Below are 25378 nucleotides of genomic sequence, written 5' to 3' on the forward strand. Positions count from 1 at the left end.
AATATACAAACACTTGAACTATCCAGATGTTCATGCCACATAGTATTTATTGTTTTATCTTCAATTTCAGCCGATGTGTGTGGCTGTTTTGTTGTGTATTGTATTCACAGTGCTGTTTCCGTTATTCATAAAGGATTCATAAAGGTCCAGATGCTACAGAAAGATGGTAAAAGGAGTGTTGCTCAGTGTAGGAGGAACTGACATAAAGACAATAATCAACGATGCTCTCCGAGAATTCTTGTCCAGCTCTCTCAGTGATTTAATAAATAAACCACTTTGTTAGAGATTATCTTGGTGAAAATCACAAGAGTTTGTGTTCTTTTGTCCTGCTTAAACAGTGAAAAGGAGCAGACCTGATAAAAAATACATAAAAATAAGTCTTGGGGGTTTGAAGCGAAGCACACTGCAGGTGATCACATGTCAGCATTTGGCATGGGCTTTCAAGCTGCTCGTAAACAGCCAAGTATACTTCATCTGAGAGGAACGGATGCTGTCTGAAGGGCATTTGTTTTTATGTCAAAGGTTTCTGCTTCATTTCACCACAGTTCAGGGCTGCTCAGTCAAAGCAGGGCAAAGGATTGACTTTGAAGTCTCCAAGGGAAAAAGTCACTTGCAAAAGGCAAAACCAAAATGTGTTCATTTCTTTAACATAAGTATAACATTAGTGTAACTCTCTGTTAGATATAACAAAAGGGTTTAGATATGTTGATCATTCAGTGTTGAGAAGCAGTGATGAAATGAACATCTAAAATTTGCTTAAACGTTCCATATCTTGAAGAACTCCAATACATACAATTCTAGAGACACTAGAAACACACCATAACATTCACTGTATTTACTTATCTTTCACATTCATTTCTGGCAATGAGTTATCTTTTGAATAATCTGTTTCTTTCATTACAGTGTCAGAATGTCTACAATTATACAGTAGTTCCCGTTTTTGTTTGTCTTTCCTTTGGAACAGTGTTAAGTTAGAGAATACGACAGCTGTAAAGAGAACCTGTACTACCAGTGCAATATTATCAAATACTTAGTAAGCTCTTATGAACAGTATGCACAGAATAATGTGTTAGCACATTTTAATTTGATTTTAATAAACATTCATTAGAGCAGATGACATAGAAGAAGTGTAGGTTTATAGCTCTCAGGAGCAAGAAAAAAGATTAGGCTCCATCCTAACATTATCTTTAAGAGCTATGGTGTCATCTGATGGATTATAAATATCCTCTAAAATCCTCTGCTCCTCTGCTTATTCTTCATATTAATATAATCTCAAAATCCATACTGGTACAGGCAATACAAGTTCCTAAGAAAGTCATTTATAGGCTTTAATATATAGAAATGTACAGTTTTTAATGTAGACTGATGTCCAAACAAACCATCATGAGGTGTATTATAATACTTGTAATTCCATTGAACACACCATGAACACAATGTGCTGTAACAAAATACCTTTATTATCCCCTCCCCCAGCCCTTTTCATTTGGTCTTATTTTCCAAATGTATTGTACCTTGTGTTCTGGAAATGTGACTCAAAACTAAAAAAAAGCATTGCTGCTGTGAGTATATCCACAGTAGAGGATGAAGTCAGTCTCATCTATGTGTGAAGTGCTTTGGGATAAAAAGCACTATATAAATGCAATCATCATTCATTACCCTTTAAAATTAACCCCCTCCCACCTTTCCTTTCTCCACATTTCAGGGATACAGAGTGGCGTAGATTGCATTACACTGATGTGAATCCGATGTGCAGTATATACTGTATATACTGTATACAAACACTAAAATGATTAATTTCTCAAAAGACTAATCTGATTTTTGCCATTTAGAAGTACCTACACCTCTTGAAAGGTGTTCTAGAAAAAATAACGTGTCTTTTTAAAAATGGTATATCATAACATTGTAGCACCGATTGGGCTTATTAAGGGTTGTACTGTATTCTGCAGTTAAAACATTAGGAAGCCAATGCATAGTTTTTGAGTTTCTGTCTAGGATTGTGATTAATCTCAGGATGTGAAATTCATTGAATTAATTGTGAACTGATCAGCAGTCTAGGTATTCACCACTCAAAGGTTTCTAGTAATATTCTTGCAATATTAGATAAGATAAGATCACTTTAATATCCATATACAATTTCTTGCATTAGGAATTTGTCTTTTTGCAGACCCCAGCTTGCTCTCCATGAGACACACAGACAGGGGGAGAAGCTGGGGGTCAGAGCGCAGGGTCAGCCATTTATACAGTGCCCCTGGAGCAGTTGGGGTTAAGGGCCTTGCTCAGGGGCCCAACGGAGTAGGATTCCTCTGCCAGCCGCGGGATTTGAAATGGCAACCTTCCAGCCACAGGCGCAGATCCTGAGCCACAGAGCCACTGCTCCGCCCAATATTGCTTCAATTTTCAAAATACGCTGTGATTCCTTGACCGCCCCAAATCAGGAATCGTCAGTCCCGGTCCTGGAGTCCCACACACCAGCTGGTGCTCATCTTTACTCGTGTGAATCTTTAATGGCACAGACACGTTGCTTGGCTAGAACCCTTGCAAGCTTTTTATTCTCTGATAAAGGTTGTGTCATGATCCCTCATAATCAGTCCCCTAACCGTCCTAAACGCCGGCACTTTCCCACAATCTCAGATAATCAGACACCAGCCCGATCCAATTCTCGGAAACGACAGCGCCCGAAATAATCATCCCGTCACGCCTCTTGCCTTTCACCACACCTGTTCTTTATACCTTCCTCAACCCGCACTTTATCGCTTGGAATTAAACAGCCTGCTGTTCTCCTAGCTCCTCCACCGTTTCTAAACCTTTCTAAGGAATTCTTCTCTTCTCAGCCTTGGGGATCTCGCCTGCCTCACCGACGCCGACCTTGCCTAGCCCAACTGTTTTCGTTCGTCACCTGCATAGGGTTCTTCATGTGGGCATTGTGACAGGTTGGGGTTTTTATGTAACATAAGAGTTGCGACAGTTAAAACACCCTCCTTCATTTTAGGAACTGAAAATAATTCAAATTCAACCGAACTGGAACAAGAAATGAGCAGATGTCTGGATCCCAAGGATCGAGACTGGGAAATTCTGGACTAGAGTTCTTCAGCGTAATGAGGAAAAGGGAAGACCTTGGTTTCAGACATAAACACTTTCCTTGCGTGTAGAATCCTGTGCCATGTTCATGTTGCCATCATTTCTTGTGAGAGTATGCAGGGCTTGTAGGTTATTATATACCCATTCCAAGCAAGTTCTCATTTCTAATTTAAAAAAGTGTGCATACCCTGTATGTTAATAATGAGCAGTAGCACTAGTACATGATATTTCAGAATGGAAACAAACCTAGTGTGTATTACTAAACTGGCAAACACATGAGAGGGAATTAAATTCAGATTTTATATATATATATTATTCAGAAATTCAGATGTAATTTCATAAAATCCTAAAAGAAATTTTAAATAGCGTGTGATGCTGCATGAGTGTGCAGCCAGATGGGTGTGTTCTCTACTGTGTTTTCTCATAACAAGAATAGTGATGAAGGCTGTTTGGTAACATAAGGGTTTTATATTGATTCTTATGATAATGGATTAGCTTCTTGACATTGAAATGGAAAGGTATCTATGACAGACATTAATCCCCAAGTGTATAGAAAGGCATGTTTCTAAAGCACTAATCAAGATTGTGAATGATGCTCTGGCCCAAGGTGTGACTGTAGGGTTACAAGGGTATTTTATGTGTGGGGAGGAGTGATAAAGCCGGGGCTTTGTGGTTTATATCTAAACTTACAGCAACAGCAGTGTAAAGTATAAAGGTCGGAGATTTGGTCTTGTTCTGGCAGCTGTGCTGAATAGGAGTTCCTGTTTTGACATGAAAAGGAGACGCAGTTATTTAGGGAATATAATTAAATTTAATTTAAAATGTAATTTCACGTGAAGTTAAATCTCCAAGTGAGGTGCTTGCTGTAGGAAGCTTTTGAGGATGAATTAAAGTCACAAAGCAGTTGTCCAATCACCCTCAAGGCCAATGTAAAGGTCTGAGATTTGGTTCCTCTGAATCAACTGTTATTTGTGAGAATGACATCAGAACAGTTAACTGTAGATGAAGAAACAAGCCAAACGCATTCTGAAAGAAATCCTGAACATTAGGAACACTACTGTGAAGATTCAGTGACAGAAACAGTGAAGACAAAGCCTGACCACCCACCTCATTCATCAGATTGACTCTGGGCTGTTTCCAGGAATCAGTTACACCTTCCAAGGAAGAACATTTGTCAACACTGATGTTCAAGAGAATGCAGGTCTTGCAATCAATTCCAAAAGAAAAAATCCCAAAATGTTTTGAGCAAAGGCATTGTTGGAATAAGGTATAGTCTCCCAGAGTGACCGTTTTTTCTTAGACAACACTCAATAGGGTGTATACGTTCAGGTATTAATTGTGTATTAGGCATCATTATTTAACAGTCACACCTCATACTGTATGTGTCAATGTACTATACCTTTCACAAGTCCTCAGCAACACTAACCAAGGAGAATCTCATAATCTTACCCGAGCTAAGAAGAAGAGCTCTAACAGTCTATGAAGCACTCCACGGAAATGAATCTGCTCAGTGTTATTGAAGGTCAAGAAAGTGCACAGTGTGAATCACACCAGCACTGTCCTACACAGACGAATTTGTGAATGAAGGTATTGACTTGGGATTGTTAATTATTGATCGACCACTAGCGAGAGAAAACTGCTCTGAACAGCACCTCACAGGTTGCTGCTTATCTGAAGCAAGGAGTAGTCCATTCCAAAATCCTATTTTATTTTTTTAGAAATGCAATCACTTTCATAAACCACACTGCCACAAATAATACAAAAACAAAATCAGTCTGCATGCAAAAACACGTTATTCAACACCAAGGGGACTGAGAAAACCATACTTTAAATATCTTCTCTTAATTGTTCTTTTTATTACTAATAAGTTTTAAACTGCTTTTGTAAGTTTAACAAGGGCTTCGCTATGTCACAATTTAAGACACTTTTGGAGATATTAATATCAAAGTGAATGTCCTTTAATTTGCCTGGGACAATTTTAAATCAAGCTCTTTTTTTTTAATTTGCCAGTTTTAAAATGCTTGGAATTTCTGAAGAGCAAAATGTCATCAAGATATGTTCAAATTACACTTAAGATAACTAAATCTATACTGTACTGCTCATGAAACATTTTGTTCCTAAAGCTACAGTGTTTTTCTTAAAAGACTAGTTCTCTTTAAATTCTCCCGTATCTGGCCTATTTCCGTCAATGGCTAGGCATTTGTGAGAAAGGTGTTTGCCCCAGTTTCCTAATCTGAACTCTCACTTTCTTAAAATCTTCAATCCCGTGACTTTGTAACAAAACCTTCCTTCTAAAGGAATAATCTGAGCTGCAGACAGCAGTGTCCTCACCTACCAGAAGCTAAGCAAGCCTGAGTGTGGCCTGTATTGGTAGAGTATCTGTAGTATCAGGTTGCTGCTGGATTGGAAGTGGTGTTGGTTGACCAGTAGGTGGCTCTCCTCCCTGTGTACCAGAGTTCTCAGTGCTGCAGTGGCCATTGGACTGTGTACTGTAGGAAATGTTATCTTAACTGTGGTCCCGGACAGGAAAACTCAAATATCATCATGAGGATGATGAAAACATTTCTGGATTCTTTCCAGACGTTGACAGTTTTTCTTAATCGAGCTGGAAATCACTTTTTAAAGAAAGCAAGCTCTTGCCAATGCTGAAGAGGTCCAAGCTGAAAACAGGCTTGTCTGCCAGTATTTCTCACCATGTCTTCAGTGTTGGTAAGAACATTTTTTATTCCAAACTTAATTCTCAGATTTCCTTTTAAATGATTTATCAGGTTCCCAATCCAAAATATTACTTTTAAGTCTCATCAGCAAGCGTTATAGACTGCATACAGTTTGTGAGAAGCGTTTCTCGATTGGTCCCTAATCGCTCGGAGAGCGGTCTGACCACAGCACAGACAGAGCTCAGTACGTGAAGCGTAGAGGGTGACCTGAGGCGCACAAACACACACCGGCGTCGCAATCGTGTCGTTAACCCCCCCATCCAAGGGTAGACAAATACAATGAACAATGGCTCCTCTTTGTACACATTCAACACCCGGACAGGCGTGTTACACAGGACTTAAGGCGTTTTAAAATACTCCATCGAAAATGCTGAACTACTACATCATACTGATAAATTAACTACCCCATCCAACGGGTTCCCCCTTAGTACTCTCATTTTATTGAGAGGTATACAGACCTAGAATGCAATTTTGTTGTCAGCACGTTTTGCAACTTTTTCTCCGCACTGGAACGCGTTAAGACCCGACCCTTCACAAAGCCAAGTCATTAGTCCCCGTTTTTAAAACGGACTTGGGCAATAGTTGGTATTGTAACTGTGTTTTCGTGAACTGGCAACCTTCCATGATAATGACTGGGGCGTGCTTTGTAAATGCCTTAGATCCGACAACGCAGCGTTAGGAGCGTCAGAGGCACAACACGGTTAATTGTATCATTTGTTGCATTTTAAAGAATGGGGGTGGCTGTTGAACCGTAAGCTGCAGGGATACGCAGAGCTACAAAAATGATTAAGCTCTCGAACAGCTGAGGAGGTTTTATTACATGCTGGGAGTCGTTCTGAACCGAAGGAGAAGAGGAAATAATAATATAGTAAAGCGTCAGGCAGCGAGACTATTGGTTGGAGTTGTTGAGCCAGAAGGGTCGATAGGAGTCAATCGCGGACCTTTCTGTTCATTATCCCCTCCTTGTGTGGCGAGCAGCCAGACGTAAATCACTTCGAGTGAGTACTAGTCCTTCTCTGAACCGATGGCGGACTCTGCCGGCACCAGGCTGCCAGGGACCTGGGTGACCGCTGGATACAGGGAGGGCACGCCGGCGGGGATGGCCGACGAGAAGCCGAAAAAGAGAGCTTTCTACCTGGTCAGGATGAAACCCCTCGCCAACCACAAGGAGCCCGCGAACCACAATAACATGTCCTTCATGATCCACTGCCACATAGGCAAAGAAATCAAGCACATCTGCAGCAACTGCAGCCGCGGGAACGAGGCGCAGGACGGTGAGTGAGTGAGCGAGCAGGGCGCAGGGTTTTTTTTTTCTTTTTGTGTGCTGTCGTCTTTGTTTTGGGGGATTTGTTTGTGTCGCTCAGCCCGGCCAGTGCGGCATGTGAGTGCGGGAGCATCCGCTGGACCCGCTGGGCTGGTGGCGGCGGGGGCGGCGGAGCGGCTCGCTGCTGTAAACAGCCCCCGAGATGGCCAGGGCTGTTTTCACAGCAAAGTGTGCGTGGAAATCCTGACAATAAAACGTGCAGAAGACAAACAAGCCGCAATTCGGCTGTAAAACACCCCCCACCCCTCCTCGGTCTGTAGCTCACATACGTGTGCTTATTATTAATATATAGAGCGTGTAGCTAATCGATATGCTCCGGTCTCCCCGCTCTGTTGCAGAATGTTATTCAGTTCTCTTCGTTGTTTGCTGGTTCAGATGTAGGCAACTGTAAAAAAAAAAACGCTGTAAAGAATATGCGAAGAGAGGATGATCTTTGTCAATTCAGAGATGATAGTACATTAGCATCCGATACAATGTCGTTTTATTATATTTTTTTAACATAAATATTTTTTTATGGTTGTTCGGGCTCATGTCAAGAAAGTAAAAACAAAGAGGCAGTGGACACAAAAATCGGACACATTCACACTCTATGGGTAATGAAACTGTGTGAAATAATTCATTTATCACATTTTAATGGATGGGGATGAAATCCATTGGATTTTTAAAGTTTATTTCAGGTCTAACTCCGCAATGTTTCTCGAAAGGGCTTTAACGGAGGACGGAAATGTTATATATTTCCGAAAGCCTAATAAGGTTGGTGGTCAAGCTGAAGATAGTGGCGATGTGGTTGTGCAGTTGGGGAGATTAATACTCTACTGCTGTTTTCCTATTTTAATAAAAAGTGCTTTGGAAATGTGTGCTATAGAACTGGATCATCAGAAGATCAATGTTTTGGTGTTGGTGACCCTTTCTGTAGAATTGCGCTACTGCATCTTATCTGTTATTCAAGATAATAAATACAATATAAGTGCGAATAAAATTTGCAGCAGTGTATTTTATTCCGGTTTGTAAGATTTTTTTAAAGTAGTTATAAGTAGAAACGACTATATTTTGTGCTGTCTTTCGGTATTAAAATCTAAAATACAACATTTTAGTTTTACACTGATATTCCAATTTCGATGTAGAATTTCTTTTTATGAAATTACATGACCTTAATACTAAGTAGCGCAGAATTCTGATTAGAAATGACTGCATGAAACAAAATATTTCTGAACAATAATAGTAGGCTACATCCTACATTTACGATAATTCAGGGTGATCTGCGAAGTGATAAGATTGGCTATTATTTGATCTATTAAGCTGTCTGCTTGCATGTCTGCATATGGAGCGTTCTGACCTTTTTTGTTCAGGTGATAAAGACATTTTCTTTTGCACATGAGTTGAATACTATGCACCTAGAGCTCAAGTGAAGTGTGATCATTTACTGTTGTTAAGATAAACACAATTCATATTATAATGTGAAGTATCGGCAGTTATCACTCTGTGCCTTCGAATCAACGCAGTCTGCTTCCAATGTGTTACAAAGTTAACTACATTAGCGTCTTGCACAAATGAAAGACAGCATTCAATTCAATTAGTAAAATTGCTGTATTGTCCCATTTTAAACAGACAGAAACTGAACAGAAAACACTGCTGTATATATGTGTGTGTGAATACAAGCAATTAAGGAAGATCAGCATCAGTTCTATCCTAACAATTGCGACTGTATATCTTGATAACTACTAGAATATAATAAACGACTCTATAAAGTTATACCAACACCACTAAACAGTTTTGAAAAGGAAAGCAAGGATCCTAACTGTAGCAACTGGAGACCTTGTGTTTGTTTAGCGTGACCGTCTCCCTTTCAAGACTGCCTGACTGCATTAATACCTCAAGGAATTCTCCTCTGAAGTTTTTTTTTTTCCAATCCCCTCCTGAGATATTGTTACAGGCCCCCAGGCGTACATTCCAGAGTTGTTTGCGATTTTTTGGCTTATATTCTTCATCTTTTAAGATCTTCTCTTAATGTGCAAGGTTTTGCTTTTCGATCCCTGGAATGTAATGTGTATTACATTCTTATAGCTATTTGAGCAGACACCTGATTAAATATTAGCAGTTCAATAAATACTCTACTGTTTGTTAGTTTAATAGCCCAGTGATTCTGAACAAATGCCTTATTTTGTCTTTTCTCAAAAACACAATGCAGGTGAAAATCCAAAGCTTGCCTGAAGTGGTATTGATCAGGTTCAGTTAGTCAGAAAGGTGAAGATGAGATTATAGCGATAGAAAGAGGTGATTTCTGAAGTGCAGAGTAGCGTATTGGTGAGATTGTTTTCGTAAAGTGCAATTAGAAAAAGCTGGGCTAGATAAGCTTCAGAAAGCTCAACATTTGTAAATGCCAAAATTGTTCTGCTTGAGATACTTGGCCTCTTTTTTGTTGTGTATATGAGAAATGGAAAAAGCGCTTTGAAGAAACAAACAGTTCCTGTATAAAATATGTGAAACACAATTATTTTATGATTTTGATGCTAATATCTGTTCATGCTACATTCTGTCTTTCTCCTAACCTGGTAAACATAATTTTATGTTCCTAATGATCCCACTGACAAACTGGCAGGAAGTCAGATAATACCAAATGCAGATTCTATCTCTTTGGCTGCAAAATGAATTCAAAGGCTACGTACAGAAAACTGTGTCTGAATAGCAAACCAGTTCTTGCTGGATGTGAATTACCAGATGATTCAATTGAACCACGTGCATAGGTGTAATGAAAACCAGTTCATGTGTATAAAGTCTACACTGTAAATGTGATAAGTCAATACAAGCATGACCCTAAATGTAGCTTTGGAGCGGACAGGCCTTTTAATGGCAATATGTGATTGATTTTCTGTTGTTTTTAGGCCTTCTGACCTTATGCATTTGTGGTCTCCCTCTCCCTGCGAGCACTGTGACATTATTTTCACATGGCCCCTTGAAGAATTAAACGTTTCTATTTAAACCAATATGCGGCAGGTTCTGAAAGATGTATTCTACTGTAGCTGTGTCTTGACGGCGCCCCAGAGCTCTTGTGTTTCCAAAAAATTCTAGAAAAAATAGAGGTCAATATTATGGGCAGAAGATGTTTGAAACAATCTAAAAAACCTGTAGTTAAGTCAGTGTGCTTGGAAGGACCATACACTGTGGTACAGTGTGTGGTACATGTTCTGTGTCACTGTATACGCAATCAAAACATTCCCATTTCACTTGGCATGCTGACAGCCTGGCTGTCCTGCTCATATCTCAGACTGCATCCATGACCGAAAATTGCACAGTGGAGCATCTGATCCCTCTACAGCTCGGCTGTCGGGAGGGTTTTTTCTCTTGCAGAACCGGGATTTTGTGCAGTGTTGCCGTGAGTCCGCTGCTTGTCACGAAAGCTGTTGTATTAGTTCTCATTCTCGTGGAGAGACGCCGGTGGGGGGTCGCAGTGTACGCTGCCTTTGGCAGGGAGACTTGCGAAGTCACGTGATCTGGAACTGTCTGGGCGCTCTTTTCCCTGCTGCTTGGTTTTAAGCACTTGTTTATTGGTTGGGGTCAGAGACATTGCAGCAGGCCGGCAGCATTGAGACAGCTTTCTTCTATCAGAAAGCTTGTAGTGAAAAATGTAGGACATGTCTTTTTTTTTCCACATGGCCTAAATACGTAGCCTAATTGTGCATTTAATATCATTTCACAAATTATACAGTATGTTCATAGACAACAGTTTTTTATTCTTGTAGTTTAGATACACATTTAGATATGTGTAAATGCAATTCAATTCCAAACTGAACAATATATATATTTTGTTTGACAAAACTATGCTCAATGAACATAGTGTGAAAACTTCCCCAGTCAAAGCTGGTGCTGTGATAGACTCTCATCTCTTTAATGCAAGTCTGAGAGTGTTCAGGTGGGTGAATTTTGTGGCAGACATTAGCAGTAGGCATGGTGACGTTTCTTGTAGTTTTCTGTAGATACGCTTGTGCCTACTATGGAAGCTTTTAACTCCCCACAACACAGCGTCTCATCGAAAAGCTGTCCACCTCTGTGTACATTTTGGCTTATTAAATTCTGGGGTTTGAGCAAAGTTGCAATTTATATTTCAATTAATCGGTTAACTGTTGTAGTGCTTTGTGTCAGTATTTACATTTTAAAATACTCATGGTTTAAATCCACAATTATGTCATTAAGATGGTATTTGTGTCTATGGATGATAACATATTTTTAATCATTAGAAGAATGTATTATGGAGTAATGTTTGGGTTGTAGAATAGAAAAGTTGCAATCTTTATGTCAAAGAACACTTTTAAAATGTCCATAACCTTCCATGTTGTATATACAGTCTCGTGTTTTTATCATTAATCTTTTAGGGAAAAGGGTAAATCCTATCACTCATTGGTTTCTCATTTGCTGCTTGACGATGCTGGAGACAGCCAGTAGCTAAAACCTATCAATCAATCAATCAATCACTTCTCCCATCTCATGTCTGCACATTGTTATTTGCATATTTAAATGATACATGGTAAATGACTCCTATAACATACTTTTCTAATGAACACTATGAAAGTATGTATTGATTTACATGGTTAAAAACACTTCATAAAAGGCAGTCAGTACAGTTACGGTACATGGTTTTTTTAGGAATCTGTCGTGGAGAAAATGACAAGCTCTCATTGTTAAGTTTTGTAGCTCGCTTTGTATTATTAACATAATAACTTTTTTTTTTTGTACAGCCTTCCTTCTTTGTCTGTCTTTGGCCAGTTGGATTTTTCTTTGTCCGGGATTGATTCGAAAATGTTGCAGCCTGGTTTGCCTGACTAGAAGTCCGGGGTGGGGTCGTATTTTTTTTTTTGTTTGTCTTAAAATCTGGAAACACCCGTTTCTGTGTGAGCTGTGCCCACCCTTTTGGAATGGTGGGTTGTTTCCTAGCGTATGTCCGCTCTGCGCGGGGAGATAGTGGGCCTATGGACTTGTCCAAGCTGCTGGCCGTCCTGTGGTGGGATTGACAGGCGCGCTGTCCAGTGTGTCCCTCGTGGACTTCACTGGAGGGTCGGCAGTCCCCAGGGGCCACTGTTACACCCGAGGGTCGGGTCCTCCGTGCCAAGTGGCACCCGGACAGTTTCACGCCGTCACCTGTGGGATTCTGCTCTGTGTGCGTGTCTTTACTGCTCGCGACAGTATACGGAGGACCAATGAAGTTCTCCCTCCGTCGCTGATTCAGTTTTGTAGTTTTGTTTGCAAACAATGTTTCCAGCACAAACTCAGCAGCTCTCGGAAATCTGTTGAGAGCAGAAAGGCTGTAAGCTGAGCAATGAGCACCCTAGGGACACTCTCAGAGCCCTGCTGTAGCACCCCTGGACAATTCAAGGTAGTCTTTCCAGTGTCCTGAACGTGGCAGCTTTGCAATTGTTATTCCATGGTAGGATACGCACTGTATACATAGAACTAAACTTTCAGACAATAAACGTCTGCTCTCCATCTCACGCTTTATTTTGGAAGCAGTTCTTAAAATACTTAAAAATGGACTGGAATGTTTATCTATCGAGGCGGCCAGAGCAGGCCCGAAGACTGCGCAGTCTGGGCGGTGAGCCTGTTAAAAAACTGCTTTTTATTGAAATATTGTTCTTAATCACCCCCGAGCAATAAATAGATAAAAGGAGAAGTAAGGGGATACGTTCATGAAAACGTGCATGATCTTTCCTATGACAAAACGTAACAGGAAGTCACGGGACTCTTGTCTGTGTGTGATTGTGATTTTCTATATTTAGCATCTTCTGGCCATATAGTTACCCACTGGAAAGAGCTTCTTTTTCAACTCGGACATAGATCTGCACATCTGGCCCTTCAGATGGGCCTGTTTCTGGGGTTTTCAGTTTATCCGAGTTTAACAAAGAACAAAAAAAAGAATAAAAATGGAAATCTGCCAATCTGGAACTCATGATTGATTATATGTATATCGAAGTGAAGGTTTTTTTACTGGACACTTAGCGAGCTGGTCTTGCTCTGATCTTTTGTATTTGACAGTAGTTTTTGCCACTCATCTAAGGTGACTATTGCTCCGCTTTTTCCACAGTGTGGTTCTCAGTTCTTGGTTTTCTTTATTTCCACGAATGCAATTCTGTGCCAAGATTACCAGCGGGGAGGAGAAAAGGGCTGGCACGGGGCTGTGGTGTTGGCAGAAGAGGGGCCAAGATAAACTGCTGATCCGCATTCTGTGAAGAGCACGCCTGTGCAGCACAGCTGCTCCATTGTGGGAACTGTAATTATGGGAGAATATAGTATTGACAATTTGCAAGAGCACGGCAAGTACAGTGTCAGTTTCAATCTAAGCACACGTGGGATTTCCAAGGGTAGGAGTGGAGAACGGTGAGGCTGTGTACAAATCTGCGCTTCCGTTGACGCTGCTTGTCTTCCCTTCCCGTTCCCAGCTGAGGAAGTAGAAAGACTGGCTGCGATGCGCTCCGAGTCCCTCGTCCCCGGAACTCACACCCCTCCCATCAGGAGAAGAAGCAAGTTTGCCACGCTGGGCAGGCTTTTCAAGCCCTGGAAGTGGAGGAAGAAGAAAAGTGAGAAGTTCAAGCAGACGTCAGCAGGTAAGACAAACGGTTCACTTGGGCCTGGTCTTGCTCAGCGACGTCTTCCCTCTTCCATGAGTTAAAGCCTTTCTAGGCTTCTACTGTGGGATGCCCTTCCTTGGGGGTTTCGCCCAGCATGTGCACTTTACCTTCGGGAAGTGGCAAGCAGGTGTGGGTTAGCTGCTCTTTCACTGCGCTAGTGAGACGCAATGTTCAGGTCTTTTCTGCTGCAATGTCTCATTTAGTTAAAAACCTGCGATGCCAGAATGTGGTGGTGTATCAGCAGCATGAAAAGGTGAATTGCAAAAAAAAAAGTTTAATTAATTGCACACTATCTTATTGAAGGGATATAAGGAGTCTGTCGATATTGATTTGCCAGTTTAACGGGATATTATATTTCTATTTTGAGCTCCTTTCAAGCTCTAAGTAGCACATGGTATAGTTTGTGCTTTAAAAGTAAAAAAGAGTCAATTAAAGGAGTAGAAAAGCTGTTGACAGCAGGTTCTGTGTGGTGAGCAGAACTTTCTGTGGAAGCCCTTAAATGTTAAATGTGTGGCCATTAGAGGGATTTAAAATAGGATAGTGGTCCCATACTGCTTCAATGGACAGCGCTCAGGATGGCCTTAGAATTAGAAGGCATTTATCCGGTGTAAAAACTATAAGTGGACTTTTTCCTTTAAACTGAATCAGTATTAATTTAATTCTTGCACTGTTAATTGCAATGCTTGCTCACAATATTAAGGAAAAGACTGATTTTCAAGATTCCTTATTAGTCAGAAAAACGTACCAGTATTTTAAAGGCAGTTCTTACCTATTAGAAATGAAAACCTAGTGAGGAGCACTATGGGTTTGGAAGAGAGAGATGATTCCCATACTTGCATAGTTCTGAAGTAAGATGCAGAAGATCAAGTTTTCCAGTTGGAGAAAAAAAAAACAGTTGCCTGTGAGTTAAAATGGTTGTCTTTCACATGCAAATGATGCAGTAATTCACCACAGGACACAAACAAACAAGGTTAGCATGCCCACAGCTATACAGGTACAGTATACAGTATTTTTTCATTGCCAAAATAGTGTGTTCTGCACACTCAGTTTCTGAAAGTGAAAAAAAATCTTCTGGATTAAAATTTTCTTTAATGATGTTTCATTCCGGCAGATAATCTTAATTATATAAGCATTAGAGAATGTCATATCACAGCGGCAGATTTTCCATTTGTAAATTATGCACCTTATGTTCTTACTACTTTGCTATTAAACTCAAGGGGGAAGTGATTGATTATGAAGTGATATTGCAGCTTGTTTAAAGTACAGTATTTCTAACTGCCTTAGTTCAGCCTTAGTTCCTTTTAGAAAGGTCACTTTAACAATTGTATTTATATTAAAATGCCTACAGCATAGTCATGGCGATGGCAAATTGCTGTAGGATGGAGGCTCATTATTTATTTTTGTTTAACATAGTGAACAGAACTGCAAATTTACTGTATGCAAGAGAACCCAGAGTGCATTATGTACAGTATATGTTTTAGTCTAGGGACTTGATGGTAGATGTACCAGAGGGGATGTACTGTACACTACAGTGAGTGAAGACAGGCTGGAGTCAGTATGATGGACTGCTCTTAGCATACAAAGGGTTGTTGAGTGAAGATCTTTCAGTGAGGATGAGAGCAATAGAAATTGGGGGGTATTAGATCTTTCATCTGTGTCCATAGCTAGGTTATTTTTTTTCCATTCTTATTTTGTGCAGTATCTTTCTCTTGTGTGAGTGCTTGAAGAATATGTTCCCAGGGCAGCAGAATTCAGCCCGTGAAGTGTGTGTCTACTGCACGGCCTTGCCTTTAACCGAGGGGCACCAGCTGCATGTGAGAATCTGCACAAGTCCCTGTACAGGTGTACGTCAGAAAATCATCATGAGAGCAGTTATGAAACAAGAGGACGCCAAGTGTTCTGTGTTATTCATTTGACTGTTTGCCGTGGTTCTCGTCCAGTCATCTTTTCAAGGAACCAGGAAAGCAACTTCAGCTACAAGGCTGAGTTACTGACAGTAGACACCCATTGCTCATCTTTAGAAAAAAAGCATCTTACGTTCAGTAGTGAATGCTCATTATTTCTATATTGCAATAATGCCAGATAGACTGTAGAAGGTACGGACATCTAGGACAGTTGACAGGTGACACTGTAAATGTACTGTACAAGATGAGCAGCCAAAAGTCTCCGAAAAAAAAGTTGCAGAGAGGAGCACATTATCGCTCATCCTAAAGTTCACTTGGAACCTCAAATCCAGCACTGAGCATAAAAAAATGTCTTAAGAAGTGTGGGAATGTTAACCCTATCCCTAACTGGGGTTTCAACAGCGCAATCCTGCAATCTGTCTCTGTAGCTCTCCAGTCATCAGTTTTGAAAATGTTCCTCAAACTAAAAAGTCTCAAACAATGAAAACCATTGAAAAACACTCTTGGAAATTCATCACATATATTACAGCATACAAATTAATATACAGTATACACCAAAAGAGTGTACTAGAATGCCCACAGTGCTTAAAATCTGTTTAATTCATATACAGTACAGTTTGCTAATTAAAAGGCTTCCTTTCCTATTTTGAGCACATCTTGATAATGCCCTTAGTTCCCAAATGCATTCTCTCTAAATTCTGACTTAATCTCCTTGTGGGGCTTCTTCCTGCTTAACTGTAATGGTTTAATTAGGTTTTCTGCAAACCCATATGGCTGTTCAGAAAAGAGGAGCAGTGGTAATGAGTCATTAAACAAGAAGCAAACCCTATCAGGTATTTTTCTATGAGGGTGCTGTTTAAGCCCTTGCAGATTTACTGACTAGGCCACAACACTTTTTACCTTCTGTCACCTGAGCGTGAGGTAACAATGTAGCATCACCTCCAGTGTCTTCAAAACGGGGCTCGCTTCAGGACCAGCTTGTTGATGTTTTATTTTCCTCTTCCTTACATCGAACATTTGATAAACGGTAACAATACAGAAACGGAAACATTTCCATATGACATTATTTGTGGCATTTCTGAAATAATATAAATCCTTGCCTTAGGGTTTGTGGATAATAATTTTGCAGGATTTCCACTGGCATATACTGTATATAATATAAGGAATGTCATATCATTAAAGGATATAATGCAAATCCCAAAGATTGCATATATGGAGTAGGCTATTTAGACCTGGTAAACTGTGCTTTTCCTGCCCAGTTCCTCAGCAAAGGTCGTTATTCTACAATAAATGCTGCATTAAATTGAATGTTGAATCAGTTCTTATGTCTCTAATGTATGATTCATACTTGAGTTTAGTTGAGATTTGAATTGTTGGTCTTTAAGCTCACATTGTAAGGCATGTATAAAATGATCATTATCGGAATGTTTTGTCAGAGATCTTTTAAAGAAAGCAGGGAAGTTGACCTTCTTTTGTCTGTCTTTCATGTAAAAAGTAGTGCTGGTAAACAGAGCACACGGTTAATGCATTTAATGAGCAGCTTTAAAATGGACGGTGCACCTTTTAAAGTTTTGAAATGCATTCGGTATTTCAAGTAACAGCAGGTTGTGGGATGTTATGGTATTTTTTTTTTACTTCAGCAGTTGTCAACCTGAATTACGTGGCATAACAATACATGATGAAAATACGTTACAACCGAAACAGTATGAACCGATACAGTATCAGGGTATCCAATACAGTGTATGGAGTATAAGTGTTAGTGTAGGTGCCTCAAGAGTAGATTATCAATGTTTTCATACTTATAAGCACAAAATGTCTATTGTCATGATTGCCTTCAGGAGCCGTGGTAGCTCAGACAGCAAGGGTGTCTCGCTTCTGACCGGAAGGTCCCGGGTTCAATCCCAGGTTGGGGCAGGTGACGTCGCTTGCTCTAATTCCTTCCAGATGCTTTTTTAGGTCCACTCCTAAGGGGTTAATCCTTCCGGGGGGAACAGGCCGGCCGGAGCGTGATGCTGACCACATCACCTCCACCTCCAGTGTCGGTGGCCCTTCACCCCCCTTCTCCCAGGGGCCTCTATGCCCTGAAAAGGGCCCTACTGTACCTATGATTACCCTTGTATTACACTGAAATCACTGAATGTGGATCTGTGTAAAGTGTGTTTCCTATACAGTACGTATTTGTGTTAGATGATTTTAAAATAATGATCTAATATAAGGTAATTGAAATAAGATTTCAATTTCTTAACATTTAATGATCTAATCATTTGGTTTCATACAGTCATGTGTATAGTCCATTGATATATCTGTGTATTTCTAAATGTGTTTTAGGTAGACCATTTCTGTATATTAAGACCTGGTTTCACCTTTCTGGGATGTCAGAAATTTCGCTAGGAAGTGTCATGATCTTTTAAACCATGCAGTGGGACTTTCTATAGGCTATCTTTTGAAAGCTGTCTATAAACCAGTTTCTGAGCAGTGTTGTGATGAGTGCAGTCACTACATTCATATGTGATACTGGACAAATGTCTGTTCTATACTTCAGTACACATTTAGTGCTCTGAGCTCAGTGTCCTTCCAGACTTTGCCTGATTCAGACAAGGTCACTCTTACTTTGAAGTCCATGAAAAACATCTGTATTTCAGAAAGAATAACAAATAATTTCCTTTAACTGTAGCCAACTAATCTCATTTTGCAGAAGTAAAGAAAAACTTCTCGGTTAATGACACATCCAGTATTTCTGTCTTTTACTGTAGTTGCTGTTTCATAGCCTTTTATTCATTAAAAACATTTTAGGAGTTATCTATATACTGTTTTACAATGAAAATGGAACACTCTAGGTTTTACATCAATTGCTTATATGGCATATATGTAGTGTTGTTTACATTTTAGAAGATATATTTATTAATTGTTTGAGTAATATTGTCCCCTGGGATAACAAAACATGGAGGTCAATCATGTGATTTCATAAAAGCACCATATGCTCTATGTTTGGATCTTGATATGTGTTAAAATGTCCAAATTAAGCTGCTTTAGAATCTACACATATAACTGTTGAAAAATACATGATTTTATTAGGGTCAAAAGATAAGACCATGCTTTTTTGAGAGGATAAGTTGCATGGGGAAGGTGACGTTTTGCTCCATTAATCACCAGACTAATCCAGGAAAACTAGGAAGCCAGTCTGTGGAGGACAGGCCACATCCTGGAAGGTAGAGGGACACTACAACAGCCCAAGAGCATTGTCAGAATGCACTGGCAGAATCATTAGACATTCCAAGGAACAACAATCCACTCAGTACCAGAATAATTGTAACCTAATTGAAAAATACAGACATGCTTGGATGTTTCTGCACGCAGACAACATCGAGAGATTGTAAAGCTAAGTGTTAGGCTGCTTGTTGCATCATTCAATACAAAAGGAGTTTGATGTGGTAAAGGATCTGAAGAATGACACAAGATTGGTGCAGATTAAGTGCAAAACGACTGCTCAGCGTGACATCAGTGATGTCCTTGAGCCATCAGTTTTCCGCACTTGCAAGCCTAATGGGAACTGTGAATTGTCCAGCAAGAACACACAACAAGGCTGCACGGTAGTCAGAGAAACAATGGCGCAGTATTAAGAAAACTGTGTCAAGGTCATTCCATGGCCATTTTGTTCTGGGGTAGATCATCATCAGTGGAACCAGCCAGTGTCATCGAGAAGACAAGGCTGCCACCAGCAAGCCTGCCGTAGCACAGGAGGAGTGCCAGAACACCCCACAGCAGTCTGTCCAGAGGCTGATCAGGTCTGAGAGTCAGTACAGTCAGTATTGCTTTAGTATTGACTCAGTGAGCTCCTGTCTGATATTAATTTAAAATATTTGGGTATGTAACCAACAAACTCTACATTATTATATATATAATCTATAATATGTATGTACATATACATCATACAGTATGTATATACAGTATACTATAAGCCCTTTGTTGGGATGATGAGGAAAACAAGAGGGAACAGAAACAACAGAGATACCAATAGGGACAACCTAGAGTTCCCTTTCCCAATTGGCATCTAGCTGCATGATGGGCGATGTCATCTCAGGAAACATGCTGGAGGACAGCTTGCTTGTTATGGAGCTCAGAGAGTTAGAAAGCAGAAAAAATGGTGGATTCCTTTTTTGGAGGGACTGCAGTGACTGTAGAGTCCAGTTTTTGATGGCAGTAATGGATAATGGAACAGGAGTGCTGAAGCACCAGAGGAACACAAAACAGCAGGCTGATAACCAGACGCCAGGGATCCTTGTTTCGAGTCCGAAAGTCTGAACAGTTCTGCGAATCCATAGTGAAGGAGGAGATATTTTTAAAGGAGACAGCTGAGATTCTTTCCTTATATCTTAAGTTGTTTTCTTGTCTTTTTTGTTGTTTAATTTATACGTTTTTGTTTTATTTAATCAAAAGGAGCGCGGACCATGTGTTGTGTTATACATTACACAAAATGAGAGACTGTATGTGCCATATATTGTGCCTATTGTGGCATCCTGCCTTGTTTTCTCTTTCCTTCTTTGTTGTTTGGAGCAAAGGCCACGTATAGACAAATAATGTGAGAGGGGAACATGAGAAAAGTAGCACATTTTTCTCTTTCATATTGCCTTATTTTCTCTTTCTTTGTTTGATGTCTGGGGCTTGGTCCACACATGGAATCAATGCAGCAAAAATGCAAGAAGAGGTGTGAGCAGGAGATCAATATATAGTGAATGTTGGTAGTGACTGTGATTGAAAACAGCTGGGCGAGACCTGCTTCAATTAAGAGCTTCCATTAAAATCAGAAAAGGATGCCAGTTTGTAAGAAACAATCAGAGTAAACCTGGCTCACAGGCTATGAGGGACCATTTCTAAAGCAATCGGAAGCAAACTGAGGGACTTGATGTGTAAACGTATTAGTATGAGAAGATTAAAAGTGTTAACTGATTTTTAACATTTTTAAAGAAAGACTTGTATGACTTGTTCCATTGGTCCATTTCCATTTATATTCAATCTAAAAATATATATAAATATTAAATTTATCTTGAAAATGTGCTTCAAAAACAAAAATATAATTACTATCCTACACGGCTTTTGTAATGAACAATGGACAAGGTTTACTTACCTGACAAATTACAAATTAGATCAGTGCTCCTCAATTTAATTTCGATATGTATTTCATTTATATTTCATTGAGTTCGAATTTTGACATTTGATGCTAGTGACAGCCTTGATGGCTAACACAAAATAGTAGCACAAAATGAAACATAATAGCATGTTACAGTATATGTGATGGAGGAAGAAGAAATGAGTCATAATTTGGAAATTTAATGCTCTTACTGTTTATCAGGCACTGTAATATTATTTCACATTTAATTTAAGCATCTTTGTAGCTATGATTAAAGTAGAATAGCAGTGTTGTGGGGGCGATTTAGTCCAGCTATGACAATAATCCATATTAATATTCATCAATAGATACATTGATATAGAATACATATATAATATGTATATAGTGAAAAAATAGTTCAGGTGGGTAGCTGCGTCAGCATGTGTAGGCTGCAAAGGAACAAGTAATAGGTTTATTCCATGCTGAAAAGAGAGAAAGAAAACACATCATTTCAGCTGTGGAGCCTTCTTCAGGTGTCGAACACACCAGAAGAAGGCTCCACAGCCGAAACGTTGTGTTTTCTTTCTTCTCTTTTCAGCAGGGAATAAACCTATTACTTGTTCCTTTATAGTGGAAAAATAGTTTGCCTTGTATAAAGAGTGACTGCAGTCCATCAGTTTTTTTTTAAGTCTGTCATCAGGACTGCTGTACATCACATTATCTGTGTCTGCTGGTGAAGAAAAAACATTTGACAATGACCTCAAAATACAGCACAAAAATTGTGGGAGCACGCAACACACTGTATTGTTAAAGAAAAAATTTAAACCAACATAAGAGTCAGTATCGCACGTAACAAACGTCACTATTATCATACTGTACCTTTGCAGTTCAGTAGCAAAGTGACAAAAATGTGATGTGTCATGTAGTCGGTAAATCCCCATTGTTCATCCCCAAAAACATGATGATTTCAGAAAGTGCCGTCAGATCATTTTGCCACTTTGAAAAGGGTTACCATAGGTTCAGTATTGGGTCCAGGGAGCCAGGGGATCAGATAATCCACACTTGGGTTACACGTAGAAAAGCATGGAACTGGAGACACCAGCTGCCGTTCTGCTGTTCTGCAGAAGAAATAGAAGTGAAAAGCACCCGGTTTGTTTTCTGTTCAAGCTGACAACTGTTACTGCAAGTGCCAAAAATCTGCCTTCCTACACTTGCTAAAATGCAAAAAGAATATACAGTAGGCTGATAGTGCATTTCACGAGCACTGTCTACTTTATTTAGTAGTTTCCTAGTGCTGGTTTGCTTTTGGAGTGGTGAACAAAAGCATTTTTGACTTGGAAGGTTGCATGGCTTCCCTTTGGTATGAATGCAGGGGAATAATGTGAGGTCTGTACAGCACGTTCTTACACCAGGGAAATTGCTCTAAACACTGCTTTACAAAAAAATGGCTTTCATTGTCTATTGTATCAACTGCAGTATCTACATGCTCAACAAAATAGTGGAGGTGAATGTTAAATGTTAAAATTTTACCCGATACACATCCTATGTTGGATGTTAACAATAAAGTACTGTAGCAACCTCACATGCCATGCATACGATGAAGGTCTGCACATCAAACACCCATTCAGGCCCCTTCAGGATTTAATGTTTCTGTGACATCTCAGTATGGAAGACAGTGCTTTCTAAGCAGCGAGTAATGAAAGAAAAGTAGAGAGGCTCGATCTGCAGGAGAATACAGCTGCGCTGTTTAGATTATCTATAGCTCGAGGCCACATCTCTGGCTGTCCATCTCTGCTGACCAGGCTTGAGAATCTGAGTGAGACACAATGTGTACTCTCTACCACCGATGTGGCCTAGTTTACTGTCATACTAGCCAGCACCTTTGAAAATACACCAAGGACCAAGTTATTAAGTTGTCTTGCAAATTACTGTTACAGTTTCTGATTGTTACAGCAAATTAAAACCTCCAATTTGCTACAATACTTTATTTGGGCATGGGAAATATTGTAGAAAAATCTATGCGGACATCTATACTACGTACAGCAGTTAAAGTCTCCTCTTTAAATTGCATTTGAAATTAATTGTCGGGTTGGCTTCTCCTTCATGAGAATGTGCCACTCTCTGGTGATTTACTTACAAGAGTTGGATTGGGTTCAATATCAATATGAATTTTCCTGCCACATACTTTAAATAACGGAGATTCAGAAAAAAAAGATTACAAATGGTGAATAAGAAACTTGTTTCCAAGCTGCACAGGACACCGGTGTTAACAAGCCATTTTTATCCCATAACAGGACAATAACTTTAAAAGGTTTAAATCAAAGCCTGTAAAAAGAGGTGCTTGCCAGTTCCAGTCGCAATTTAATCTTAAGGCATCAGGAAAATAAAAAACCTGTTATTGCTTTAGACCTGTCAAGGTAGAAATGAATAGCTACACCAGATGGTAGTTGATTATTATTCACTGATATTGGCGATTATTGTCCGATATTTATGATTATCAGACTCACTCCTGGAAAGTGTCCGGTCTCCTGAGGGAGGCAGGCGGTCCAGCAGTTCAGAGCTATGGAGACTGAGCTATGGAGTCCATGAAACCAGCCAGGCTCTTACAGCAGTCAGATGGATTCATGTTCTGCCTGGAAACTGTCATCAGCAGGCGACCTGATTTGGGCCTGGTCATTAACTGTTTTATCAAAATAACAGCCAGTTGACCTGACCAGCCAGAATAGGTTGGCAAAGTCAATGGTTTATTTTAAAAACATTTTGCATTTGTGCAGAGCTCTGTTAAATTCAGCACCCCACAGGTTTACTGATTTTCTTGCTGTAATTTGGTGTCTTCTGTAGGCATCAGGCCTTTGTATCATCCTCTGTATTAGGTCCAACACGCTACACAAAGACCAAACTCCCAGTGTTTACCTCAGCTCTAGTTTTTGCTAGAGGTTGGGCCACTGTCACATCGTGTTTCGGCAAGCGCAAGTCCCTTGAAAAAGGAGGGACCTGTTGGTGAGATGCACCTGTTGAATAATAATCAGACCATTTCACCAAAGGGCTACACTTTGCAAAACCAGATGGGTTGAAATTATTTGTTTTTGTCTCTCCAGTTGAGGCACAGACTTGCCTTTTTTAAAGCTTTGGTAGAATAGATTTCTTGCATGAATTATTTACAGGAATCATGCCTATAGCTTCTGTTTAAATCTTAGTAAGAATTTGGTCTTTGTCTCAATGAGGATGGAGCTCTTCCAGCCTCAGGGGCCTCACTAGATAACCTGGTGGTAAACTCAATGACAGTAAGACATTACATAACTGAGTGTGTCTGCACCTGTGCCACGCATGTCCCTCTTGTTATCCGTTTGTTATGTAGCTGGCTTACAATGTTACATCATAAACCTTGATTTTGAGCAAGAGCTCAGTTTAATCTGCCTGAATTAATCTTTGTTTTAATTTCTGTGGTAGCATGCAGCAACAGTGGTAGCAACAGTGTGTGTGTGCGTGACTGAACACAGGCCTTTCAGGTTGATTGTTTTTATTATTTTGCCAGGAATGGGATTATTCTGTAAATCCTGAGGTTGGCGAGGTTTGTGTTTTCTATTCCTTCAGGCGGAAAGAATGATTTAGAAGGAGTGAAACGAGCCCAAAGAAATCCATTCAGATTAGGTGATATATTCAGCTCTCACGTTCTAGTAGCCCAGCCGTAAATATTTTGCATGTAGCTGCCTTGATAGGCCTTGCATCCTGAACTGTTATAACTCGCTCTCGTGCCAGCTCACATTTACCCCATCTTCAAGTGTCATCTTCACTTAGCTATGAAGGGTCAGGCAGACCAGATGGGCAGAATTGTAATGGTTCTAAAGTTCTTGGGATCACACTGTGCTGTTGGATATTTAAATCTGCAAACAGTGCAACATTCGTGCATGTTGCAAAGTCCTCCAGTTGTGTCATTCTCCCTTTTCCATTCGGTGAGATTTTAAAGGTCTTTATTGCCGTTTTGCCATTTCAAGGAGAGAAGGGAATGCAGAAACAATAGTAATAAAGAAGAGGTACTTTTGCTTGCTCATTAATGCTCTTGCACACCAAGATAGGTAAAAGCACAGGTCCAGCACTCTTACACAGCTGTAGCCAGACGTGTGGATCGACTGTGTTTCTCTAACCCTACTACTTGCTCTTTAGGCACCAGAGCTCAGTGAAGTGTCTTTAAAGAGACACTAATTTCTCTAATTAAGTTTTCCTTTCTTCCCATTGCATTCTAGTTTTTATGTTAATAACAAATAACATGAGATAGCTGTGGCTGTAGAGAAAATTATGCATTTCTTCTACTTGCTCATGCAAAGTCAGTTATTTCCCTAGTGGTAACAGTAAATGTCTTTGCTGATAGCAGCATTTGAACTATAAAAAACGCCTGTAAACCAAAGTAATGAGTGCTGCTTTTTTCTAAATTTAGACTGCTTGGCTTTCTCTGACTGGCCTCAGTAGGATTCTGGAGTTTTATCTGTTACACTGGTCACAGGCCTCATCCACTCAAAATCAGATAACTTGTCCCTGTTGCTCAACACTGGTGGGTGAAACAGAGATCAATATTTTTGTCTTAATGAAATTCCTCCCAATTCATACTTTTTCTTTACCTCCTGAGAGATATG

At 39.9% G+C, this 25378-nt stretch overlaps 1 protein-coding gene across 7 annotated transcripts in view; it reads left to right on the forward strand.

The window, feature by feature from the left end:
- Window positions 1–25378, forward strand: part of LOC148657609 (phosphatase and actin regulator 1-like) — a 125830-nt gene that overhangs the window by 46590 nt on the left and 53862 nt on the right. For 5 of the 7 annotated variants that reach the window (XM_088644080.1, XM_088644083.1, XM_088644081.1 and 2 more), the window contains exon 2: window positions 13548–13712. In XM_088644080.1, the coding sequence (XP_088500206.1) occupies window positions 13548–13712 (165 nt within the window). Of the gene's footprint in view, window positions 1–6455; window positions 7070–13547; window positions 13713–25378 lie in introns of those variants that run through there. The other 2 variants (XM_088644085.1, XM_088644082.1) reach the window with 2 other exon arrangements.

The sequence above is a fragment of the Lepisosteus platostomus genome, chromosome 8 (assembly GCF_059453375.1).
Source record: "Lepisosteus platostomus isolate fLepPlt1 chromosome 8, fLepPlt1.hap1, whole genome shotgun sequence".
Taxonomy (NCBI): domain Eukaryota; kingdom Metazoa; phylum Chordata; class Actinopteri; order Semionotiformes; family Lepisosteidae; genus Lepisosteus; species Lepisosteus platostomus.